At 40.0% G+C, this 27,185-nt stretch overlaps 2 protein-coding genes across 2 annotated transcripts; both read right to left on the reverse strand.

The window, feature by feature from the left end:
- Positions 1-19,496: 19,496 nt before the first annotated feature.
- LOC109853145 (cytochrome P450 9e2-like) lies at positions 19,497-21,992 on the reverse strand. The gene has a single exon (XM_020424969.1). It carries the CDS (start codon positions 21,919-21,921, stop codon positions 20,377-20,379), a length of 1,545 nt encoding a protein of 514 aa, XP_020280558.1. The 5' UTR covers positions 21,922-21,992; the 3' UTR covers positions 19,497-20,376.
- Positions 21,993-24,318: 2,326 nt separating this feature from the next.
- On the reverse strand, positions 24,319-26,948 carry LOC109853160 (cytochrome P450 9e2-like). Its single transcript, XM_020424989.1, has one exon. It carries the CDS (start codon positions 26,899-26,901, stop codon positions 25,360-25,362), a length of 1,542 nt encoding a protein of 513 aa, XP_020280578.1. The 5' UTR covers positions 26,902-26,948; the 3' UTR covers positions 24,319-25,359.
- Positions 26,949-27,185: the final 237 nt, after the last annotated feature.

Raw genomic sequence — 27,185 nt, forward strand, 5'->3', positions numbered from 1 at the left:
GGCATGTTTATATTAAGATTTCAATAATATTATCGCATTAATCTATATCAGATATATCAAAACCGAAGTTCGCGTGGATCGCGCTATTGAAAAGAACGGCAAGGGAATCGAAAGTCTCTTTCCGAGTGAGTGGGAATCCGTAAGTTAAAAACAATAATAGCAGCGTCGATTGTCGTCAGTTGCTGCTTCTCACGTTGGAATATCTGCGATGAGGATCTTTTTGGCAGTGGAGATTAAAGAAAATCGATAGCTTCTCGGAAACGAGGGGATGGGAAAGCCGCAGGTGTTGCGGTGAGCCAGGTAAGCCTCTACGTAATTTCTGGTAGTGAGAGGATAGAGAAGAAAGGACAGAGAGAGAAAGAGAAGGAGAGACGGGATAGAGATAACGCAATGTTTATCGGATAGAGCTGCGATAAAACCGGAAGTAGTTCGGTTTCGAGATAGGAGACCGATGCAATAACCAACTAGGTTTAAAAAAGTACGTATAGATCATATCGAACATATGTGTGTTTCACAGAAAATTATGTTTTTTATTTTATATTAAAAAAAATCGCAATTTTCAAGAAATTTCATACTTTTTCTATAAATGTTTTTTGAACTCGCAGAGTTTTTTTTTTATCCGAAGAAATATTTATCACTCGATCTCATTGGTTCATTCGACCGCAGTGTTCGATAATATCTACACCTCTCACGTATAGACACGAAATTATTATTAATAAACACATAATTCGCTCGTGACGATACGGGAGATAAAAGTTTTTCCGATACGAGGTATATCCCTCCTATACTTGATTCACCGTGTAATCTGCGTGCATATGTGTGTGTTTTTTTTTTTTTTTTTTTTTTTTTACTACGACGCCGCGGTACCGGTATCTCGCGCAAACTAAATAACGAAATTTGCAATTTATTTATCAGTGCTTGCTGTGCGACCGGCTGGAGTGCATCAATGAACGATTTTGCGTAAATATATCGCTTGCACACGGCGATACACTCAATTATACGTCGAGCTTTTATTAGCGATCGCAAATATCATCAACCGGAAAGCGATCCGCGAGAAAAAAAAAAGAAAAAAATTACGCGCGGCATAGCCGACTTGAATTTTTCAATAACTGGCATATCGGCGGCGTGTCGGAAGAAACTTTACGCGCCGCGCCGCGCCGCGTCGTTCGATTGACCGAGCATTAAATAATATCGCGCTTTTCCAGGAGCGCAAAGCTTTATTGCTCAAGCTGCTTTCTGATCCCCGCTGTGAAATTGCTTTACGTCTACTCCAATGGGTCTGAAGGCTTTTGAGATTTTTGTTGCTTTATGTTCCGACACGCTCCACGTAACCGTGACGTCGCTATCCTTCGCTCGTCACCCTGCAGGCGTAGATAAAACATTTTCCGGATGTCAAACCGATAAATAGATATTTTATTACACACAGTTTCTTTATTGATCGAGAAAGATGCCGTTTCTGGCGCGCTCTTAAGTTTCGCCATGTTACAATATATAATATACATATAGTATATATATATATGTATCAACTCTTCGGCCGGTTGTGCGCGAAGCTTCTTTAATTGTAAGCGTAATAACGACGGATTCTTATTACGCAATCTCATCGTTATCGTTATTACTTGTCGATGCGCTGATAACGTAAAATTCACGAAAGAGAACGGATCGCGTTGTCGCGATCGCTGGAGCGGCGTTTGATGTAAACGCCGCGTATATCTCAAAGCTATATAAAAGGGAGAGATATAATTAAAGATAATTAGATTCTATTTAATTGGCTTCTTTGAAATGTACTGTAAATTTTTGTTGACGAAATTGTTTTTCGCCGCGTATCGTCATTTTGCAGCTTTATTAGCCAGTATCTTCGCTTTTTGTAGCGTGTCAGTCCGTGTATTTTTTTTTTTTTTTTTTTTTTTTTTTTTATAATTATTGTACATATTTCGCGTGCAAACATTCCACACGTATTTCGACATGTTTGAAAAAGTCACGCTACTCTGGTTGCCTTAATTTAATAAAAACAAGTAAATTGGTGTAATTTGCTCGAGAACGTCGGAAATGCATGCGCCGCGGCGAATTAACATGAATTGAAAAAAAAAAAAAAAAACGTTACGACGACATTCACAATAAACGTAGTTCGATTGCGTCGAGAGCGAACGGTCTTTTTTCGCGTTTTGATAAAGGAAATCGTATACGCGCGCGTTTTTTCGTTTTGGAATTGGACCTTAATGCACCACGGAGAATATGAGCGTAAAACGGGCGGGGGAAACAATGGGGTACACATCTCCTCGGGAAAACGATATGCCGCACCTTAGCGGGTTCATCGATCAATTCGATACGCTTCCAGTTGTGCATAATATATAACGTGTGCTGCAGCTGGATCTTATTTGTGCATTTGTTTTTCTCTTCCGTATCCGCCATTCCGGCTATCAAACGTATAAAGCGGAGAGATTCTTGTTACACAAAAAAAAAGACACAATCCGCACTTATCTAAGTTTTAAATAGTAAATTCTTTTTGCCTTCGTTTTTCAATACCAAACGTGATATGTGATAAATTAACTCTGTTAGTTATCGCATCGGCCGAGTGAACGAACAACGTATTGACTACAACAGGACCGAAAGTGTAAGTGTTAATGTTCTCGACGCTCTCTGACCGCGTTAAATTACAACGTGAGATATCATCAAAGTGCCAAAATTCGAATATAATTGACACTCGCTTTACACAGACGAGTGCGCAGACGACAAGGGCGGCTCGAGCGTATGTGTGTGTGCGCACGTTGCTTCCTTGTCTACACAAATATTTGGCAAAGAGACCTATTCGCGTGCAGTTACACGCCATGTCTGTGCACGGTGTTACATGTGTATTACGAGCGCAAGAACAACTCGCGAGCGCAACTCTCTCGGCAGCAACTCAAGCCGCAACGTTGTGTTTGTCCGTGGTGGAGAGTGTGCGTGTGTGTGGCGGCCGCACCGACTACATCAGTCTCTGCTACGAATATATATATACGTATATATATATATATATATATGTATATATATATATATATAACTGACAGAGCACGTATAAACCCCGTTTGTCGCTTTAACAATTAGCTTAATTGTTTATGCGGCCGAGAACGCGTCAGCGCCGCCGGCGCAATGTTGTTTCGCCGCGCTATGCAGTTGTCTCGCGACGAGAATTGACTAACCAGGTTTTCTTCGAGATTTTAGAAAAAAAAATTACCTTCGATTCCGCGCTAATAATTTTCTCTGTTCGCGTTTCGAATACTCGTTTGCAGGAGAAGAAGTTTGATAAAAAAATATATATATATACACGGTACATCTTCTTACCGGCGCGAACAGTAAGTCATTTTTCGCGTATTGGTCGCGCCGGAAAAAAAATATCGCGCTGTTTGTATTACACGCAGAGAACATCCTGCCTAATGTAAACGAATCGAAACGCGCGATAAATCCAATAAATCAATTTTCACTCGTTACCAAACCAAATCTTGTTTCGAAGTAACTTTTTTTTTCACATCGGTCGATGTAGACACACATATACCTATGTCGTCTATATCTCTCCGCGTGCGCGGTACCGAACCGACAAGGATAACTGGGAATAACGAGGCCAAACTGACACTAAATTTTTTAAATAGTTCGCGCACTTGTATGTAGAGCGCGTGTCTCTTTTTATCAGAATAAAAAAAAATTTTTTTTTTTTCACTACAATTTATTGTTTCCGTTGCGCAATATTGTTGTAGGATGTATCGCACGGACCGGCAAATCTCTGAGTCGTCGATAAAATCTCGCGTATTGCGCGCTTATTTACGTCGCACTACGTCGATGACGTATTAGTTGGTTCTCTCATAAAAGTATTTATGTGACATCGTGTTCTTTGCTGTTTCTCGTTTGCTTATCGCGCGCGACCACTTTATTCCGCCGTAATTGCATTTTTCGTATCAATTAATTCTCTTATTATCTTCCGACGCGGGTATATTCAAAGGCCGGGCGCCGAATGTTTTTACGCATACCCCTTAACAAAGTTACATCGCGACCGAGTTGAGCTCCTTTAACGAGTTCATTCTGGGAACGAATTAATAGGTGTTATCCCCTTGATAGAATTGAAGTAACGAGATTAAAAGTAAAGGGCCTTTCCTGGAAGAAATTTTGTCTCTTGTCGCTTGACACCGTATTAAAATACGATGGCTATGTCACAGACGAGGTGATTAACCGTAAAAAGTGATGTGAACAAAATTAATATACGCTTTGGATGTGTAATAATAAATTATCATCGTTTTTTTGCTTAGTAATTTACAGTTTATTCACTTTGTAAATTTTTGCAGAGAACAAAATATACACACACATATATATATATATGTGTATATTTTTTATTAAATTTTTTATTAAGTATATATGTGTATATTGTATATATGTATATATATATATACATTTGCAATTCTCATAATTGTATATTAATCCGATGGGGGAAAGAGAGAAAGAGAGAGAAGATGATTTTCTCTCGCCGGAGATTGAATAATCGCGTGACCTGAATGAATAATAAAATATTTAATCGCATGACGTGCCGCGCCATTTTATTTCATCGGGCCAGTATGTCATCCTTCGTGGTTAGTGTTCGGAAGGAAGGATAGAGAGAGAGAGAGAGAGAGAGAGAGAGTGCCGAGGTGGCGCGCACCTGCTTTCCAAGTAACTCGGAATTAGGATTAAAGGTGGCCAAAAATTAAATCCTTATCTCGGCGGAGCCGACAAGCAAGACGGCGGCGCGAAAGGGGTGCGGGCGGTTAACGGGGAAAGGAGTCTTAGAGGGAGGCTACCGTAGCTCTGCAAGCTCGAAACCGGAGGGGGTGACTCTTAATCTGGCGCCAGCGCTGCAATTTCTTCCCATTAGCGGGCTCCTTCGCGATTAAACATTTGCATAATCTTGGGGCGCTTGTTATAATTCGGAGGCATAATATATATTTAAGAGCAGAACGTGAACACACCAACAATGCGCGCAGGTATTTTTGCCGCCTGGAACTTCTCTGCCGTCGGAATCCGCTTGGTAGTTTTTACCTGTTTTTTCATTTGAGTTTATCAGCTTTGTACGTAATTGATCCTATAACGTCTGTTTTATATATGAAATAATTTATCACGCTTGAGAGAAAAGATTCTATATTTCTCTCTCTGTGTGTGTGTGTGTAAAGTCTTTCATTAAAATATAAATTATGCATCGGGAGTTTCCGACGTATTGCCATATGTGATGCACGAATAAGTAATTGATCGACGTCGTAAGTAATTGATCAGTTCGTAAATTTGTGTTTACTTTTGTCCATTAAATCGTTACAGATTTATTAATAACAATGCTAGCGTGATTGTGTAATAGCAAATACTTGCTCCTCTCTTAGCGTAGCGTATTAATTGCAATATCCAACTATTCATCGTGTGGCACCACCGATGGTTTCTCAACTCAAGTTTCTGTTACGCGGATTACCGCGAAATATTGGTGAGAATTAATGAGAATTGTAGTTTGCATATCTCGAGTAATATCGCTACGTAATGCACCTGCACGACAGAACTATTACATCAACCATTGCCGTAACTGAGGACCGGTCGACACAGTAAATCCATTTAATAAGAGTTGAATATGAAAACATACTACGCAGGTATGTACACACATGTCTGTTAAAAGTTCAGTTTAAACGGTTTTAAACGGTTATCTTGGGACTATACGCGCGATTAAACTCGGTTGGATTTAAAAAACTCTGTGTGTAATCGGTATTATACCATGAGTATAGATTTAGCTTATTTTAAAAAACTAACACAGACGAAGAGAGAGAGAGAGAGAGAGAGAGAGAGAGAGAGAGAGAGAGAGAAATAAAGTTCGTCTGATAAACAGAAACTCGCGAAATGTGATTTTCGCGTTACGAAAAATAAAACGTTAATTATACCGGCATATAATTACGTTACGTTCGACTTGTCTCTCTCTCGAAACGGCTGCGGTGATTCGCACTCTCACGGTGACGAAAAGTAATTTGGGATATTGATCGTTCGCGGTTGATGGTTTCGTGTTCCTGGTATATAAAGGGAAGCCGCTGTACGATGGTACGAAAAGAGGGGGAAGCTTGAGAACCCCTGTTTGCTCACCTCGCTATGAAATTGGTTGGGACCACTTTGACGCGTCGATGAGCTCCTATATACCTCTCTCTCCTAGTGCTCTCAAAACTTCTCTTACCAATCCAACTGTACTTTCGTGCACGCGCTTTCTATATATGCGTACGTGTGTGTGTGTGTGTGTGTGTATTTGCGCGCGCGCGTATTATGTGCGGTGTGTTCCCCGTGCGGGAAGTTCGCGTTGCTGCAAAATGTGATATCACCCGCACCGTTTATCGCACGAGAATGTGTGCGCGCGCGGAAACGTATGTGGCACATGAAATCGCCGGCTGTATTTAACACTGAAACAGATTTCCCTAATCGTCCGCTATTTCTCTAACCGCGATAATACACCTGGAGCAATGTGCGCAATGCTTTCCCAGCGACATTTCGTGGTTCCGAGTGCTAGATTTTTCGACCGAATTGATCGCCGGAATGCGTTTGCAGTTTATTTGCAGTTTCGAAACGAGATTTCATTTACTTGCCTCGATTATGCAGCCGCGACGAAATTACTCAACTGTAGAAACTCGGATTTAAAGATTTTCTATGTCGTAAAAATGTTTTAAAATATATTTTGTTTTATAAGCAAACAAAAATTCAACAAACCGCGTTTAAATGATTTGCTAAACACACACACACACACCGCCGTGAATGATCTCGCAATAATTCGCTGCGTATTCTCTGAAAGCTGTGACTTTGTCGATTGTTGATTGAAACACACCTGGCCGTATTAGCGTCTGCGCTATATCATAGCTCGGAATTAATTATCCGGGATTACTTTGTGCGGCTATTAGGGCATCCGAGTAGGTAAAGCGCAAAGAGGCAAACCAATATCCGGCTCCCGGCTTTGTGAAATCATTCTGTTGGTATTCTGTTTGTAGGACTTTGGTCGAAGGATTGATTTGCATCATCGAACAATATTACCGGTATAGTTTTGGAAAATTAATTGGTACATATTGAAAACTAGAAAAGTAACGACCAATCAGTAATTTCTGTTCCCTCTATTCCTCTTCTCTTTCTCTCTCTCCCTCTCTCTCTCTCTCTCGCTATCCTATCTATCTATCTACCTATCTACCTATCTATCTATCTATCTCTTTATCGAGGTGTGATGAGTTTCCGGCGCGGAGGTTACCTGGTCCTGCAAATTCCGGAATTAACGACTCGCGTATTGATCGCTGCCAAGATGGTATAATGGATTACGTTTTAAAAAGGATATAATACGCGACTACGTGTACTTGAAGTAATAAATTTTCTTGCAAATATGAAATGTATCCGACTCGAGTGTACCAATCGAACATTTTTCTCCAAGTTTCGTGAATTACACACACACACACATACAGAAGCAACATACTCCGCATGTATAGCTCAGCAAACAATTGAAAGAAAAAAATCTACGCGAAATATATTATTCCGTATCACGCTATTTGCAAAGACGTAGGTAGAGTGCTCATTAGTGGGTTATAATGTGTACGTAAACGCATCGTCTCTTTCGTGCGGTTTTTGTGTAAAAAGCGTGTGTATGCTCGGTGCGGCAAATATTAATTTCCTCGTTCGCCGAGTTTAAGGGTTGAAGTAATCTTCGTTAACCTGATTTTCTGAGGAAAAACTAAGTCGAACGAAAAGAACGATCGTCTCGGTTTTTCGACTAAGCGGGGAGAAACTTGGCATGAATGGGACTTGGAATTCGGCGCGGCTCTCGGTGAGCCCCCGGCTTGTGTTCCCAGCTTAACAGAGATTTCGCGCGAGTGTTCGGAAAGCGTGTTAAATGCTGGGTGTTTCTGGGAGCGTGGAAGCGAATAGGATATATTTGTGGGCGAGTGAAAAGAGCGAGAAAAGTCAGAGGTTAGATGGTGCAGCGTGAGGAAAGGGAAAAAGATGTATATATAAATATGTGTGTGTACACGTGCGTGCGTGTATGTGTGCGTGTATGTATATATAGAGAAAAGAGAAACGAAGAAACAGCAGCGGCGAAATGGCTTGGATTTTACGGATTTTCGGATTTTACACCTTTTGAGCATTGCTCTGGCATGCTTCAGCTTGGCGCATTAAGCCCAAGGTACCCGATGTACGCGGTTGTAGTAGTGGTACGCTACACATGTCCTGCGGGAACTTCCTTACTGCCGAAAGTCCTTTCAGGGCGAAAGGCGATTTGTGAGTCGATTCTCGTCGAGTACACACACGTTTCGTCAACACCATCCGTTTTGGCGTTTCCGCGCGATGTTTTCGCGCGCGGTGACGCGCCGCGTATCGAGAGACTTGATCAATTTATCACGTTCGCCGATTATATACGACGCAACCGAATCTCGAATTATCGAGTCGATTTTGATCTCTGATATTAGTGCGCTCTCAGCTGTTGGTGAAAAAAAAAAAAAAAAAAACTAATATTCCCTCGGTAAATCGGCATCCAGACGGTAGCGATTAATAACCGACTTCGTAAACTCGCGACGATTCGTTTCCCTTGAAAAGTTTCGTAATTACCGATAATCTTGAACAGGTCTCAAACGATCAGCAGCAATCCCGGCTGGCAAAAAAAAGAGATGGTGCGAAAGAAGAAAGATTTCTTCCTGTCCGTTGGGGGCGAGAAAGCGCGCGCCGAGATAAAAGACTTTACCGGGCGATTAATAAATCGAGTGTCTAATTGAACGAACACTCTTCTCGCGATCGGAAGATTCAATTTGGTGTGTCGCCCGTGAGTTATTCCTCTTTTTACGTTTGTTATTTCAGAAATAAGTAGGACGCAGTAGGCGGGCGAAAGAAAATTCATGTTGAGAATAAACGCGCAAAATAAAAAAAAAATAAAAAATAAAAAACTAGCAATTGTTTGAGAGGAGAATTAAAATGATGGTGTTAAAATTGACAGAACTTGGAGTGTTTGTGACATGCGTGAATAGCGCGAGAAGTAGATTTACGTTATCAAACGATCGCGCGGCGGAAGGATAATGAAAGTCATTACACGATAGTCGGGACACAATGTCACGTTGAAGAAAGCCAGTGCGATGGAAACGGGCTTAAGGGAATAAGGAAGGTAGCACCATCCACGGAAGGAGGCGAGTGGAAAGTACAAAATAAGTAAGGGACACACACAAGAACGTGGCTATACCAGGACCTCCTCGTCGTCGAGGGACGGGGAAGGAAGGGAAAGCGTGGAACTAAGGGAATTGGAACAGATTTACTTGGCTTTCGGCCTTCCCATTCCCTCCACGTGTAAGGGATCGACCGTCGCGTCGTCGACGTTCTCGTCCTGACTCGTCTCGTGGGGAGTGCGATCCGAAGTCGAGGGTGAAAAAAGGGGACCAGGCACTTTTTTCGGTAGAACGTTTTCTGATTGCGCGCGTGTTTTTTTATTTGCTCTCACATTAAAAAAAAAATCACATGTATTTATATTTGCATTTTTTCAACAATATCTTTTGAAATCTTGTTACGTCAAAGAGACAGAGTTTTGTTTTTACTTGTTTCAAAAATATTGAGATCTGAAGATGATGTTGAGGGAAACATGTATGTCTCTTTTATTCTTGACATTTCAATGAAATTTCAATTTGCTGAAATTTTTCAATGAAATTCAATTTGTCAAGTTTGCTCGATAAGACAATATATAAAATTAGATTTTTAAAGATGCAAAACTACATACGTTAGTAAGATATCTTTTATATATTGTTATTATTTATAAAAGAGATTTATATATCTATTTATCTCTGAATCAATCTATTATTAATCGTCTTTATAGACTCGCGCACAATCGTCACAAGCGGACGATCATTACGAGCGACACAAAGCTGCACCCGCGTACATATTTCATAAGGTTCACGAGACACTCCCGGTACTATATATACGGGCCTTGTTATTTAACGGTTGGTGGTAGGGGGTTCCCCTCCGCGTTATATGGCGAATCCTCCACAACCTCAAACATCTGTGCCGCCTCACTTGAAACCACCATCATCATCGCTAGTATTCGTACGCGCGCGCGCGGACAGGTATGTGTTTATTAAATTTAGAATTAGGTGAGAGCCGGCTGGCGGCTCGAATTCCGTCGTTCTCTAGAAACCGCTTGCAGCGAATCAGCATTGTCCGTTGTCAGTTTGGTCGTGTACGTGCACTTATGCGCTCGGCGACCACATAAAGAAGATTCGTGACGGTGTTATATACGTGCGAACACATTTTCTCTCCTTCTCGAGCCTTTTCTTTTCTTATCTATTTATTTATTTTTTTTTATTCGATATTATCGAGTGAATTATATTGTGGACGATCACGAGGAAGAAAGAGAGGAGGACAAGATATAAGATTTTGTAATACATGAAACGAGAACACATTTTCACGTCGAATATGTGTTTTTGTTTTCTATAATTGTTTTATTGCGCTTCGTAAGCAGCTTGCGTGTCGCTGAAATATTAAAATGCAAGAACAAAAAAATACTTTCCGCGCGCGTTCGCGGTTCCCGCAAAATTCTTGTCTCGGTTAAAGAGCGACGTGCGATATTCGTAGTCTCTATACGCGAAAAGAAAGTCACGAGTAGGAGGATAAACTCCGCTCTATCTGGCGCCGTTTTAACCTCGAAATAAGCGGAGCCGTTTTGTTTCAACGAGCACTCGCGTCGGAAAGTTTTAACGATACTCGTTCATTGCTACGGGCAGCCGTTTTCCCGTGTGGAAAAGTGTCGCTCCCGTAAATTTCAGAAAAATCTCGACTGGGAAATTTCGGTGTAAGAGTAATTAACGGGGAACGGACATCCCTGCTTTCGCGGGGATTTACTTTGTTCGCTCCGCTCTCGCTTTCCGCTTTGTTCGCCTCGTCGCTCCGCGCGCCGCGCGCGCGTGTCTGCTTGAACATAAAAAATAGAAGAACTCAAAAAATTATACTACACAATGGGAAAGAGAATGATCAGATACAAAATCTAAAGGCAGAAATTTAATATTATTTGCCATTTTTTTTTTTTTTTTCAGCGTGTATCGTCGATACATGGGCGGCATTTCTAATTAGACATTGAGCAAAGGATGCGACAAACTAAAGAAGCGAGAAACCGTCTCCGCGGACGTGCGAATTAACTTAACCCTTGTGCTTCCTTGTGCTATTTCTGCGCCTTTTTTTCCTCTCTTGCCTCTTACGCTCGCTTCTTACGTCGACGCCGTGGAAGCAGTCTCTTTCATCTCAGCTCTGTCAGCTTCGTCTTCTGTCGGCTGCGCTTTGCCTTCTGCTTCCTACCGGGGTATAAAGTTGCGTGGCGGTTGCTTGTATTCCCGCGGCTTTTCAAATTATATGTTCAACTTATTTTCCCGCTCTCGTCTTGCCCCGGGGATTTTCCGGTAGGTTGCGGGGCCAGGAGAAAAAGATTCCACCCCGAGGATCTCACAGTGTATCGGAGGGTGAGCGAGTTCTCTCTCATCCTTCTCTTCGTCAAAGGTATACGAGGACTTTATTAAGCGCCGAAAGAGGCGCATGATTCGATTCGATTTCTGCGCGACGCAGCCAATTTCTTTCAGGGGCGATTATTTGATATTTTTCCCAGCGAGAGAATACCACGGAGAATAACAATCTACTCACGGAAAGACATTCTACAAGAGAACGCCACAAGACGTTGCAGTTCTTCACTTGATTTTTAATATTTGTATCATAATTTTCTTGAACAGAGATTTTAATCGAGAAAGACAAGTCTTTTTCTCGAATTTAGAAATTTATTTCTAATAACACACACTTTTCATATTTGTTTCCCGGCGGTCGGATATGTTTTTTGTGCGTTGTTATACTTTTCAATCTATTTGTAGGGAATGTACGTGTATGTACAAAAATTGCCAGAGATTAAACATTCAAATATTTATTAAATATATTTCGCACACCTACGTTTGAATCTTGTTTGCAAGATGTATTTTTGTTTGTTCTGTATATTTATTGTTTTTCGATAGTTCAAAGGTTTTGGGGGAAATTTGTTGCTTAGTTTCGCGTTACGTTCGTCGTTACCAAAGAGGATTAACGGACCGGCTGGTCGCGCACGGCAGTGTTTCACTGTCCGTCGGAAAATTATCTTGACTGGACTTTGTTAGTCGTGTCATGACACGGTATCGACGACAGGTTTGTCCGGAGGTCCTTCGCGGAGGGATTAAATCGATAGCGGCCAACGCGAAAGCGCGCATACATTGTCGCGATAACGGGAAACTCGAAACTGCCTCCCATCGAATGGACCTCTATCTACTGTGCCAGCCTTCGCCGTAAACCACAGCGGTGTGGTGCATTTAATTCTCCCGTGCTTGAAAACGTACGACGACGTTTCTCCCGAACTACCCTCCCGCTCATCCTACGAGAGATCGTTCGTCCTCTCTCTCGCGCGCGTTCCTTTTTTACTCCTTCTTTAATGGGCACTTTTCGCTCTGCTCGTATAAACGTTAGAACCGTCTACATTGAAAACGCGTCTTCACGCACGTTTACCAAGAAGCACAAAAGATTCAAAGAATAACGCGATAATTGATAATTCTATCTTATCTATGTCTATGGCGAGCGCGCTGTGCTGTGATTGTAAAAATAGTTTTCAAGGTTCGTAGACTAATATTTTTCGTCAGACGAGAGAAAGAGAAAGAGAAATAGAGAATCGAGGAAACATCGTCGCTCGGCTTATGTTTAGCGAAGAATGAAGGAAAGAATAGAAAGTGGCAAAGAAAACGCGTTAAAACCATCGTTCCTTTACCAGTGGCACTAAAAACGGAACCCTCTTTCGTTCTTCCGTCGTACAGTTTTGCGGCCTGTTTAACGCTGGCACTGCGTTATGTTTAACGTTTACGAGAGCGCGACCCGGTACAGGAGGGCTTTAAATCAACGGATATTTTATATATATATATATTTATTTTTATTTATAATATGTCATTTATGAGAAAAAGAGGTGAGAGAAGAGAAGAGAGAAAGAGGAACATGGAAAAACTGTTTCATTCTCATTACTTATTTCACGACGATATTGTTTTCCTTCGACACGAAACGGGAACAGGAGTTAGCGTTCCCGACGATTTTATCTCGAACGAATCTTTCGAAATAAATTATAGCGCCTCGACACTTATTGCTTCTGCTAATTAAAGTATTTTAAAATTGTATCGAGATAACAAGCGTAACCACACGCTGAGAGGTTAATATCGACAGTGGAATTAATCGCGAACCATCGAACCGTTTAAAAAGACGTCAGCAAGCATATCGTTCAACTTAATTTAATTTGGCGCGCGTTCAGAAATACGCAGGCACGCTTTGTCGGCGCTTTGCGGCGTGATCGATTAGATCGTCACGCGAGAGAATCCGAATTGGCCGTTGAATTCTTCGCTCGCTCGCGCCGTCGTTCCCCCCTCCCTCCCCGAACACGTTCTGCCTGTTGAGTCGCAATGCACGATCGCGCAAAAGAGATTTAATTAATACAATTGACCCGAGAGCGGTCGCTCTCTTGCTGGTCGCCTTGCAATTTGAATTCCTCTTTCGGAATGCGCACTACCGAAGCGCGAAGTCGACAAAGCTGGGTGTCATCATCGTCCTCGGCGTCGGTCGTCAGGATTAAACGCATTTTCTAAATTCCGTAACTCGCGACGAACTCGTAAAATCGCCGTTTGACGTTGCGCTTCCGCGGACGACTTTCTCCCGATCATCGAGACGTCCGAATTTTATCTGCTAAGTTTCCGAAAGGAAAGGAGAAAATCTATGGTATATTTTTATTACTACTTTTCCAGATATGAAACACACATCCAAAAATACGCAAATATAAAGAAAATTTTAAAAATGTAGACGTGCTGAAATAATAGAAATAAAACAAACAAAAAGATCACGGTCGCTCGTCGAGAGAAAGTCATTGATTGGAGTTGTCAGCTGTTTGAATCGTCGCACGAGCGTCAAATGTTTTTTATATACATCGCGATTAAATACAGCGTCTCGTTTCGCCGCTTAAGGGTAACTTCAGTTTTGTGAGTTTTCTTTAAAAATTTTAACGATTTCTTTTACCGCGACGAGACAAACGCGTTTCACGCGATCAGTGTTACGCATACTTCGTTTTCGTGTCTCCGTTCGAACACTTTGTGTTTTCTAGCTCCGAGGAACCGGCATTTATTTTTACATATTTATCTTAATCTATCTTACATTTTACACACACAAAAATAAGATTAAAACTCATCAATCACCATGTCCAAAATATTACTTTAATGCAAATAAACAAATAAAATTTTAATTGAGCAAACGCACACACTGTGTACTCTGCGTTTACAGTTTACTGTTGAAACGATCGTTTTGGTTTATACAATATTATATATTTAGTGTCGAGGTCTCCCGCCACATCTCTCTCTCTCTCTCTCTCTCTCTCTCTCTCTCTCTCTCTCTCTCTCTTTCTCTCTCTCTTTTGATTCTACCGCTAATAATCTGACACGCGTTTCACATCGCCGGCGTAATCAAATGCGCGACTGAACATATACGGGGACGAAAATATTTTGACATGATTGGCGGCTCACGAACGTGTAACGCACGTGAGCGAAATCAAACGTGCGTTCCAGTTACGATACAAAATCGATGGACACCTGAAGTGCGCTCAGAAATTCACGCACGCATCTACGCACGGATCCCGTAATTAAACCTGTCATTTCATTGAGACGCAGCAGAAAGAGAGAGAGAGAGAGAGAGAGAGAAGAGAGAGGAGAGTGGAAAGTGGAGAAAGAGCGTAACCAGCGTACTTGTCGCTTTACGTAAACAGTTTAGAAACGACATTTTTGTCCCTCGGGATTGCGCGCGCGCGCCCTTCTCCCTTTTTTCACACCCCTTCGCCCTAATAATGCTCGTGTCACCGCCAGGCGCATTAACGTGCGCTTTCTCTTAAACAATACTCCGCGAAAGAGAAGAAAATGCATGCGTCAGTCTGTTCAAACAAACCGTCGTCGGTTCACGCTACCTTAATTAATAATATGGGTTTTGTAAAAATTTCATCGTTAGAAATTGCAACGAGCGCCACTTTGTCACGAATTTACATGCGATCGGTTAATTTTCTCCGAAAGAGGAACGAATTTCTACAAAAGGGAACGAGCACATTTTACCCCCTGAGATTTTCATTTTACACGATAGAGAAAAGCTCGCTATCGACTTTCGCGTTGAATACATCGGAATTTTCTATGAACAGAATTAAAGGAATAAAGGGTTTATCTGCGCGCGATCCGTAAAGATTTAATTAATATCGGATCAAATTAACAATTTTATTCGATATTATCGAGCGTTTCAATTGTACGATCGCAGAGATATTGCTATTATTTTTTCCGTTGAAAACGAGAGATGCATTATATTTTGCCGATTCTTTTTCTTACATTCGGAAATTTGTTTCTCTTCCACCATCGTGCACGAGAGACGTTTCTCGAGAAATAAACCGTGTAACCAAATTGAATTGTAACGAATAGATTACTCTAACCGTACCAAATCCGCGATATATTAAATATATTTACGATAACGTTTTTGTTGATTGAATACCAAATAGAAACTTTGCACGAATGTTTGTTTGAATTATAATGCTTAATGTGATGAGGCAAAAAAATTATCTAATCACGATTTTCTCGCGAACAGGAGAACAGAGTATCCGGTCAAACGTCTCTATGATATAAGTTAGTACGAGAGTGTCTTCATTTTCAATTTTCATAATACCCACACACATCGCCCGATTTGTTTCGAACAAGCACAGAAACCTGGTCCGTACACGTCATACATGTGTATTATAATATATATATATATATATATATGTACATATAGTTTATATACATATATATATAGATATAAACGTTGATAGGCGGAACGATATGATCGAAAAGGGTGATGCGCATGGTATGAAGAGGGTGCAGGAAGACTATAACGGGGTATAGAGAAGAAGAGGACGAGGTAGATATCAATCATAGAAGGCTCAGGCCTGTCAGGCCACACTGACTGCGCGCACGACGATAAAGACACCGAAATCGAGCGACGCAGGCTCTGTTCTTGCTCTCGCCCTTTAAACTTTTAAAGAGAAACAAGTTGTAACGGGAGAGAGATCGCTTTTTTTATCATTATTATTACACAACAGCGCGACATTGTCGCGACATGTGTATAAGCGAAACACACATACGAACCGAAATAATTTCACGACCGTCATTATATTAGGACACGTACATATGTCGTCGCGTCTAAAAGTCTAAAATCAAATATAGGTGGTACGCAATATACCATGAGCGCGTCACAAAAATCGATTCACGTTTAATGTAATAAAGAAATGCGTTTCGCGTCCGATTCTCTCTATTCGATTCACTTTTGCAATTTTCGCCGGTAATTTGCCGAGTTTCGGATTTACGAGTTCGATTTCGCGAATGATTTAGCGCAAACTTCGCTCCGCTCGGGCGGTCGTGTATCATATTTACCGAGTTTACAAGCCGCGCGAGTTTACCCGCGCGGCGAATGTTTTATAAAGCGCGGTTTTGCGCGCGCGGTGTTTTTCACGGTGTGCATTCTCGGGTCTTCGCATGAACTTCGGACAGGCCGAGGAGAAGCTCCGAAGGAGGACAGAATGGAAAACAATAACTTTTTCATTTACCGTGAGCGAGGCATTACCGCGATATAAGCGCGCGCGGTTGCACGATAAAACTAAGGCGACGTCGTTGTCGACGACGAGCTCGTCGCGTGTCGTACGCGTCTCGTATTACCCGTCTTCCTTCAGCGCGGGAAGAAGGTAACCGTGATATCGAGTGTGTTATTGCACACACATACACACTCACACATACCTATCTATACCGCACATATCAAGATTACCGTTTCCTCGTTCTGTTGCAGAAAACTTCGAGATGCAACTCGATAGATGGGAGAAGAGGTCGACGACAACTCAGAAAATCCGTTGCGTCCCGGTGTAGCCTCGGCTGATCATGGTGTTTCTCTCTCCGTACTCCTCCTCGCGGGTAAGTTTTTACATGCACAGTTGATTGCTCGCGCACGCGAACTTGATATAACAGCATAAAAGAGAAAACTACTATCCGGTCGGAGTTTTGCATATTTTAAAAGGCACACATCTACTTGCGTCTCTTAATCGAGATTAGTCTCGATACATGTTTAAAAATTTAAGTTGCGCGAGAATCGAGTTTACAATTTTTGAAATTGCGAAATTCTCTTACCGAGAACAATTTTACTCTTCTTGCATTAATACGCATTTCACAGTATATTTCTGTTACATTCACGTTCCGTCATATGGCAATAATTGTCTGTCAAGTGGTAATATAGCGTAACCTAGATTCGCACTCATCCTCTCGCAATATAATTTCCGCGGTAAAGCGCGCGCGCGCTTGTGTGTGTGTGTGTGTGTGTGTGTATGTGTGTGTTGGTGTACGGGGTGTGCCCGCGTTTACCGCGAGGCGAAGCACGGAAGCTTCGTAAAAAATCGATTGTTATTAATTAAAGCCCTTAATTGGAACGTAAAAAGCAATTGCGAAAGTGTATTCCGTGCGATAACATCGTCGAGAGCGAGAAGGGACGAGCTGCAATCGAGAATCGTCGTCTCAAACGAGAGACGTTATTTTTCTTACTGGATTACATCGAAAAGATAAAGCGAAACCCACTCGTTTTAATTGATGAGCGTTGTGAAACGCCGCGACGGTAACCCGCGGCGACGTAAACGCGCGCGCGTCTCCGATACCGATCTAACAAACTTCCGATCCACCCAGTAGATCGGCATGTACGATGTAGGCGCGCAATATCCGACCTACCTGTCGGTCATCAACGTCTTTCTACGATTTATCGTGACGTTACACGCGAGTCTTTCCGCCTACACCCTTTTGCTCTTCCGCCGGAAAACTTTTTCAATTCGTGCAGGTTTCGTCTATTAGCGCTGCGCGCGAATTTGCATGGGCTATTAATCCTACTTCAGACCTTTTTCTCGCGCGTAAATAGCATCCGCCGGAAAGACGGACGCCTCGCATCGGGTGTGAATGCCGCGCGTGACAACTCAACCGGTTCTACCGGTTCTCACTTCTCGTGTATGTGTGTGTGTGTGTGTTTTTCACACTGCGTTTACTTCGATTGCATTTTAACTTCGACATTTGCTCTCGTTTCTTCTTTGTATTTATATTGACAAAATGTGTCTAAGAAAAACTATCGTTTTATGCCGTCGCCGTACATCGTCGTCGTCGTCGTCGTCGTCGTCGTCGTAATAAGAGTTAACGATTAATTAGGGCAGAATATTGCGACGGGCGTACATTTTACGACCTGGCGTCATGTTGTTGCTCGTTTGCAACGAGCGTTTTATCCGCATATATTATCGCGCCACAGGTACGATTTTTAGATACGAAAGCAGCTATGTGTTTAGAACGAACAATAGTGCAGAACAGACGGACATCGTTGACGAGAAAATATTTTATTTATGACGCGTACATTTTCATCGGAATGTAAATATTTTATAAGAAAAAAACAGAAGAATGAAAGAATGTAAAGGTAAGAATGTAAAGGTAGGGGAACAACATTATGTTCAATTAGCGCTAATATTTTTGTCAATAAAGTAACGCGTCGTTTATGTTGCAAGTCGTTTGTCGCTTGCATTACTATTGAAAATAATCTCGTGCGTTTTTCAATGAGAAACAAAAGAATCGCAATTTATATATCGTGCAATTTGAAGTAAGTAAACAGCGCTGACTCTCTCTCTCTCTCTCTCTCTGAAATCAATTTTATCCGCGAGACGTAATTTCTCTTCCTGCAAGGAGTCAATTCCCTGATTCGCCGCATTTATTAAGCAGACATACATTAATATATGCCACGTGAGCCGCAGTTTGCTATGCACTAAAGAACGAATCTTTATAGAGTTATATTACAAAATATAAATAAAAAGAATAAAGTCAATAGAATAGTGTTTATTTTTTCACAGTTTAACAATATGTTTGAATTTTTATGACAACGATGATCATTGCTTACTTAATTGTGCCTGGTACAGCGATGCGATATCACGCATAAAAACTAATTTATTGTAATATAAATTGCATTACCAAACATTTATAGGATCGTAATTACATAATCATTCATTTACATAATCACATTACATAATCATTCATTTACATAATCACATTCTTCAGATGTAGTTCTCAATATGCTAAAACGTCAGAAGAAATTAATCACTTTGATATGAGTTGTTGTTTGTCATGAGTGATGAGCATTATCACGAATGATTCACACACACAGTAATTGTGCGCATTAAGTTGTCCTTTAGATACAGATTTCTGACAAAAACAATGTAATTTACAAGAGAATCTACATAGTACTATCGATACTTATTGATAGTACGATAACATATTTAAATAGGTTTTTTTATCTATTGTTTATTTTTCAGTGCGTCTTTATTGACATTATCACTTATATCAAAATAAACAGAAATATTTGTGGAAAGAAATAACAATGTGTAATACGCATTTATCAGTAAATTTATTGTACAGATAGTATATATTACGCAATAACAAAAAGATTACGATTAGCTGACTAGCTTGGATTCGAAATTAGACATACGACTGTCTTTGTTTCATCACATTCATTATAACCTTGACTTCAGTCAAGTGCACATATGTAGTTGACACTATTTTACTGTGATATCACTCAATTGATTTATCAATTTATGACGTTTTTCTCAAAGTTATCACGTTATTATAGAAGTTATCTTATTGCACTTTTGAAACCTCGTTTATCTCGTCACGTATTTTTTATGTATATTGTAAAACCATTTCTCTCATATTAAAAAAAATGCAAATTATACAATAGCAAACAAATGCATTACATATAGTCTAAGATGTAAGATGTATAAGATGTATTGTTCTGCAAAACTTGTTAATAATGAAAGATGTATATGTTTACAGTATGAGTACATATTTACACTATAAGGAATCAGAACAGAAAAGGAAAATCAAGAAAATAGTATATTTTTTTTTTTAACATTTTAAGCAGGCTCAAACTTGTATGAATATGACAATTAGTAGTATAATTTTTTTTTTTTTTTTTGACTTTATTCTGCTTTGGACGTGCTTAAGAATATTTCTTTTACTTGCACAACAGTACTTTGATGCAACAAAGCACACGCGGTGTTTATTAAAGTGTGCAAAGCGTGTTTCTTAAGTTTAAACACTTGTTTAATAAAGTGTGTTAAACGCACACTATTCCTTGATCTGCTATTATTGATTGGACACGCAATTCATTGAAACACGCTACAAAAAGCTCACATATCTGTTTTCCAAATATTATCTACTTTAAATCTGCATCACAACAAATTTAAAAAAGAATCCCTCTATCATATTTTTAAATGTGACCATTGGCCGTACCATTAGACGTAACACTTGCGTCGCTTCTTGGTTGAATTTTCAGCCAGAATCCATTCTCCGGTTGCATGGCAAAATTTGACTTGCTCAATTGTAACGGGTGACTAGTTTTTTCGCATGGTTTTAATTCGCAACGAGCCAACAGATGAAACAGCAATACTTTGACTTCCAATAACGCGAATCTGTTGCCTATGCACATCCTTGGGCCGAGTCCAAATGGAATAAACGCAATTGAATTTATATTTTTCTTGTCGAAAAATCGATCAGGATTAAATTTCTCGGGTTCCTCCCAATACTGTGGATCTTGATGAAGACCGTAAGCCGGAAACCAAATGCTCCTTCCTTTCTTCACAACGAAAGGTTTGCCGCCGGGCACCGCTGGCGGTAATTCGAATTCCTGCGTACATATTCTATCTAAAAACACCCCTACAGGCCATAATCTAAGAGTCTCGTTAACTACAGCGTCCAGATACTGCATTTCGTTTAATGCCTCATACGTCACTGTCCCGTTTGATGATTTGAGAACACCGTCTATCTCGTCGCGTAATCTCGCTTGAATGTCTGGATTAACGGCAAGTTCGTGAGCGGCAAAGCACATTGTGACAGAAACGGTATCAAAACCGCCAAAGAAAAATATAAAAGCCTGCGACGTCATATCTTCAATAGTCAATTCTTTTCCAGGTCCTCTTTTTCCTCTGCTTTCCATCATCAGTTGCAGCATGTCCGGTCGTACGATGTTCTGCGCATCTCTGGCTTTTATTGTGTTTTGTACAAGATTCTTGAAAAATACAGCTACGGGATTGCTGACAAATTTGAGGCCCACCATTTTGGTGCAAAGAGGTAAACTTCTTATTAGATAAAATTTTATAGTGCGCCATGCGTTGAAAGTTGTAGCGTCTTTTCCGTAAACGTAGAACTCGTTGTTGGGATTTCTCATAGAATCGACTTTAATTCCGAAAGCACACGTCGCAATCACATCATTTGTATATCTGGTAAAGTAATTCTTCACTTCCATTACAGTTTCGTCCGAAGGTAATTTGGACAGAAATTCAGTAAAATTTGCAGCACAATCGGACATTAACGTAAACATATTCTTCATTTTGCTGGACGTAAAAGCGGGACTCAGTAGAGTCCTCACGTCTCGCCACTTCTCGCCGCGTAGCGAAAATAGATTCTTACCGAACAGCGGGTCATTCACTTCGTCAATGAAAGCGCGATGATCGGTGAACGATTCGAAGTGTTTGATACCGATGGACTTGATCAGTTCCGGATCACGAATCACCACTATCGGATTCATACCATCGAAGAAACCAACGTACTTGGCATTTTGGTTCAGATTGTAGATTTTCTTGACGAGCCCAGCCAACGGCAATTGCCGGAAGAAAACTGGTCCCATGTTGCCCACGATGGGTAACGGCGATATATGAGTAATTCCATGCTTCTTGAAGTAATCAAAATCTTTGAAGAAGTAGTAATACGCAGCGACGGTACCTGCTAGGATGGACAATAATATCCAAACGTCCATGTCGACGACCAGACGCGGCGGCAGCCTTGACTCGATATATTAGACAGACAGTATACGTTCGAATGCTGCTGCTGGAAATGATCGCTTCCTTTTATATGCTGGTTAGTCAGTTTACGTAACACGAGATTACAACTGGCAGTAGTGGTAGTGAGTAGAAGAAGGGGATTCCTGTATCCGTATATGGTAACGCACTTGATGAACGTCAAGTGTGTAATCAATGTATGCAATGATTCAGCGTTTCTTCTTTGTTTTTCTTGTTAATAGATTTGCACGAAGATGGTTAGCTCTCTTTGTTTTGTCTGTTTCTTTTTTTTTCTTTCTTTCTCTCTTTTCCTTTCTGAATATATTATTTCGACCAGACTGTCGTGTGTGAGTAATACTTTTAAAATTGCGTTTAGACCAGACGAGATAATGGTGATAGCATATGGCGGCACATGTTATCTTATTTTTTTTATTAGCGATGATGATACAAACTGGTTCCAACTTGTGTTGCTAACAGCATCAGTTTATCATTTAGGTTGAATAATACATTTAAAAAATATATATTTAAATAATAATATATTTAAAAAAATTATATTTTGTTTAAAACTTTGTGTCGCGTGTGAATACATTGTTGTACTTAGACATTAATCTAAAATCAGTGATTCTTCTTCCACTTGAAGAAAACGGATACTGTTCCGTATAATTATACCGTGTTTTATACAATACATAATCGCACACAGTTGCTCGAATATCGAAGCGATTTGAAAAATCACGCTCGATGTTCGATAAATTTTGAAATTTATATATCGTGCAATTCGAAGTGAGTAAACAGCGCCGACTGAAATCAATTTTCTCCGCGAGAAGTAATCCCTCTTACTGCGAGGAGTCGATTCCCTGATTCGCCGCATGTATTAAGCAGACATACATTAATACATCCCACGTGAGCCGCAGTTTGCTATGCACTAAAGGGCGAAGGGAGAGGCGCGGCGCGCGGAATGTAGTGGAGATATTAATGCCACCGATTAATGCTCTAAACGTTACGTTAATCGCCATTAGCCGTTCGCTGTTCGAACGGTCGAACTGCGCGCAGATCATCATCATTGTTTGCCGATCACATACGCGCGCGTGTCGTAAGCACAGCAGCAGCTGCTGCCGCCACAGCCTAACGCGAAATGTGTCTCGTCGCGGAATATGTAAGCGTGCCGCGGGCGGCGTCCGTGTGCGATTACGTTTCTCTCGTATTATAACGAATTATCGGCGATGATGAAATACATCGTGGAAACGAATGACAGTGATTAGTAAATGAGTTGTCGTTGTTTTGAAGCTCTTTCATTGCGCGCGTCGACCTGTCGCGCAACGTGAGCTCGCCGTCGAGCTCGCGAACGAATTAAGGCTCGTTACGTGAAAATCGATCAAAATGATGAGTTTCTTTTTTCAGTATGATCAAAAGATACAATCGCGCCAAGTGCAATACGAATGCTCGCTCGAAACAACGGACTGTTTTGTTGGAGATATGATCAATTAAATGTTGCGTCATAAAAGAAACACAATACATAAGAGAAACAATTTAGTCAGAGAAAACATTTTTCTTGCGGAATAAAACCTTTTCAAAAAACATTTCAACGCTTCTAATTTTGGATGTCGTTTTTTTGTAGAAAAAAATTTGCATAAAAAGCTGAGGTTTCAAGAATTTTATGTCTTACGTTATGTAATGTAGTTTTTAAGAGTTTAATTAATTGACGAGTATATTTAATTTTTTTTATGAAGAAGATAAATTTTAAATATAAATATGAGACGGCATTTGATTTATTTATGTTTATTGATAGACTTGATTGTATCCCTTGACTATCCATTATTGTGACTTCTGTTTTTTTATATGTAAGACTCCATTATTGTTCTATCAAGTCACTTCCTTCGCAATGTTTTCTTGTTGTACAACAGAAATGCATCATGTAATACATAACGGAATAAGAGACATGTTTTGCAAAAGTAATTGCTAATTATCATAATTATTATTTATAGAGTTATATAACAGAATACACAAAAAAAATAAGATCAATAAAATAGTGTTTAGTTTTCATAGTTTAACAGCATGTTTGAATTTTTATGAATACGATGATTATTTCTTACTTAATTGTAGCCTGGTACAGCAATGCGATAACACGCATAAAAACTAATTTATTGTACTATAAATTGCAATAGCAAACTTTTATAGGATCGCAATTACATAATCGTTCATTTACAAAATCACATTCTTCAGAAGTTATAATTCTCAATATGTTGAGACATTAAAAAATTGATCACTTTGATATGAGTTGTTATCAGTGATAAGCATCATCACGAATGAAACACACACACACACATACACACACACACACAGAGAGAGAAAGAGAGAGAGAAATTGTGCTCATTAAGTTGATCTGTTGATAAAAATTTTTAATGACAAGAACAATGTATAAGTATACAATAGAATCTACAAAGTACTATTTATACTTATTGAAACTTATTTTAATGGTTTTTTAATTTATTGTTTATTTTTCGGTGCGTTTTTATTGATATTGTCAGTATATTAAAATATGTAGAAATATTTGTGGAAAGAAATAACAATGTGTAATACGCATTTATCAGTAAATTTATCGTACAGATGGTATATATTGCGTACTAACAGAAAGACTACGAGTAGCTGATTAGCTTGGTTTCGGAGTCAGACATATGACTGTCTCTGTTATATTCGTTATAACCTTGACTTCAGTCAAGTGCATGTATGTAGTTGACACTATTTCACTCTGATATCACCCAATTGATTTAATTTCTTTATGACGTTTTCAACAAAGCTATCACATTGTTATATAAGATATACGACTTATTGCACTTTTAAAACCTATTTTATCGTCACATATTTTTAATGTATTATAAAACATTTCTCTCATATTATGAAAAACAAATATACACTAGAAAACACATGCATTACGTATAGTGTAATTATAAGACGTATTATTCTACAAAACTAGTTACTAATTATACATGTAAAATTTATATTGTAGAAGTACATATTTAGATTGTATAAAAAAATGTAACGGAAGATAAAGATCGAGAAAATAGTATATTTTTTCAACAATTTAACAGCAAGCTCAAACTTGTATAAATATAACAATTATTATGATTATTTTTTTGTTAGTTAACTTTATTCCGCTTCTGTCGTGCTTAAGAATATTTATTTTATTTGCACAACAGCATTTGATACAATAAAGCACATGCGATGTTTAGTAAAATGTTTTACACACTTGTTTAATAAAGTGTGTTAAACACACACTATATTCCTTGATCTGCTGTTATTGATTGGACACGTTATTCATTGACACACGCTACAAAAAACTCACACATTTGTTTTCCACATATTGTCTAATTTAAATCTGCATCACAACAAATTTAAAAAAGAATCTCACTATCATATTTTTAAATGTGATCATTGGCCGTATCAGTAGACGTAACACTTATGTCGCTTCTTGGTTGAATTTTCAGCCAGAATCCATTCTCCGGTTGCAAAGCAAAGTTTGCCTTGCTCAACTGCAATGGGTGATTAGTTTTTTCGCACGGCTTTAATTCGCAACGAGCCAACAGATGAAACAGCAATACTTTGACTTCCAATACCGCGAATCTGTTACCTATGCACATTTTTGGGCCGAGTCCAAATGGGATAAACGCAATTGAATTTATATTTTTCTTGTCGAAAAATCGATCAGGATTAAATTTCTCAGGTTCCTCCCAATACTGCGGATCTAGATGAAGACCGTAAGCCGGAAACCAAATGCTCCTTCCTTTCTTCACAACGAAAGGTTTGCCGCCGGGAAGCGCTGGTGGCAGTTCAAATTCCTGCGTACACATTCTATCTAAAAACACTCCCACAGGCCATAATCTAAGAGTCTCGTTAACTACAGCGTCCAGATACTGCATTGTGTTTAAAGCCTCATATGTTAATGTCCCGTTTGTTGATTTGAGAACATCGTCTATCTCGTCGCGTAATCTCGCTTGAATGTCTGGATTAACGGCAAGTTCGTGAGCGGCAAAGCACATTGTAACAGAAATAGTATCAAAACCGCCTAAGAAAAATATAAAAGCTTGCGAAGTCATGTCTTCAATAGTTAATTCTTTTCCAGGTCCTCTTTTTCCTCTGCTTTCCATCATCAGTTGCAGCATATCCGGTCGTACGATGTTCTGCGCATCTCTGGCTTTTATTGTGTTTTGTACAAGATTCTTGAAAAATACAGCTACGGAATTACTGACAAATTTGAGGCCCACCATTTTGGTGAGGAGAGGACAACTTCTTATTATACAGAATTTTATAGTGCGCCATGTGTTGAAACTTGTAGCTTTCCCATAAACATAGAACTCGTTGTCAGGATTTCTCATGGAATCGACTGTAATTCCGAAAGCACACGTTGCAATCACATCGGTCGTATATCTTGTAAAGCAATTCTTCATTTCCATCACAGTTTCGTCCGAAGGTAATTTGGACAGAAATTCAGTAAAATTTGCAGCACAATCGGACATTAACGTGAACATATTCTTCATTTTGCTGGACGTGAAAGCGGGACTCAGTAGAGTTCTCACGTCTCGCCACTTCTCACCGCGTAGCGAAAATAGATTCTTACCGGTCAGCGGGTCGTTCACTTCGTCAATAAAAGCGCGATGATCGGTGAACGATTCGAAGTGTTTGATACCGATGGACTTGATGAGTTCCGGATCACGAATTACCACTACCGGATTCATACCATCGAAGAAACCAACGTACTTGGCATTTTGGTTCAGATTGTAGATTTTTTTGACGAGCGCAGCCAACGACGATTGCCGGAAGAAAACCGGTCCCATGTTGCCCACGATGGGTAACGGCGGCATGTGAAGAATTCCATGTTTCTTGAAGTAATTTAAATCCTTGAAGAAGTAGTAATACACAGCGACGGTGCCTGCCAGGATGGACAACAATATCCAGACGTCCATGTCGACAAGACGCGGCGGCAGACTTGACTCGATATCAATGGACCGATAGTAGACGTTCGAATGCTGCTGCTGGAAATGATCTTCTTTTTATATGCTTAGAGTTAGTCAGTTACGTCAATTTACGTAACACGAGAGTACGACTGGTAGTGGTAGTAAGAAGAAGGGGAAGTGGTATTTGTATATGGTACATACTTGACGGATGTAATCAGTGTGTGCAATGATTTAGCTTTTGTTTTTCTTTTTTCTTTTTAATAGTTTTGCACAAAAATGTTTAACTCTTGCTT

The sequence above is a fragment of the Pseudomyrmex gracilis genome, unplaced genomic scaffold, assembly GCF_002006095.1.
Source record: "Pseudomyrmex gracilis isolate BER0280 unplaced genomic scaffold, ASM200609v1 scaffold_44, whole genome shotgun sequence".
Lineage (NCBI taxonomy): Eukaryota > Metazoa > Arthropoda > Insecta > Hymenoptera > Formicidae > Pseudomyrmex > Pseudomyrmex gracilis.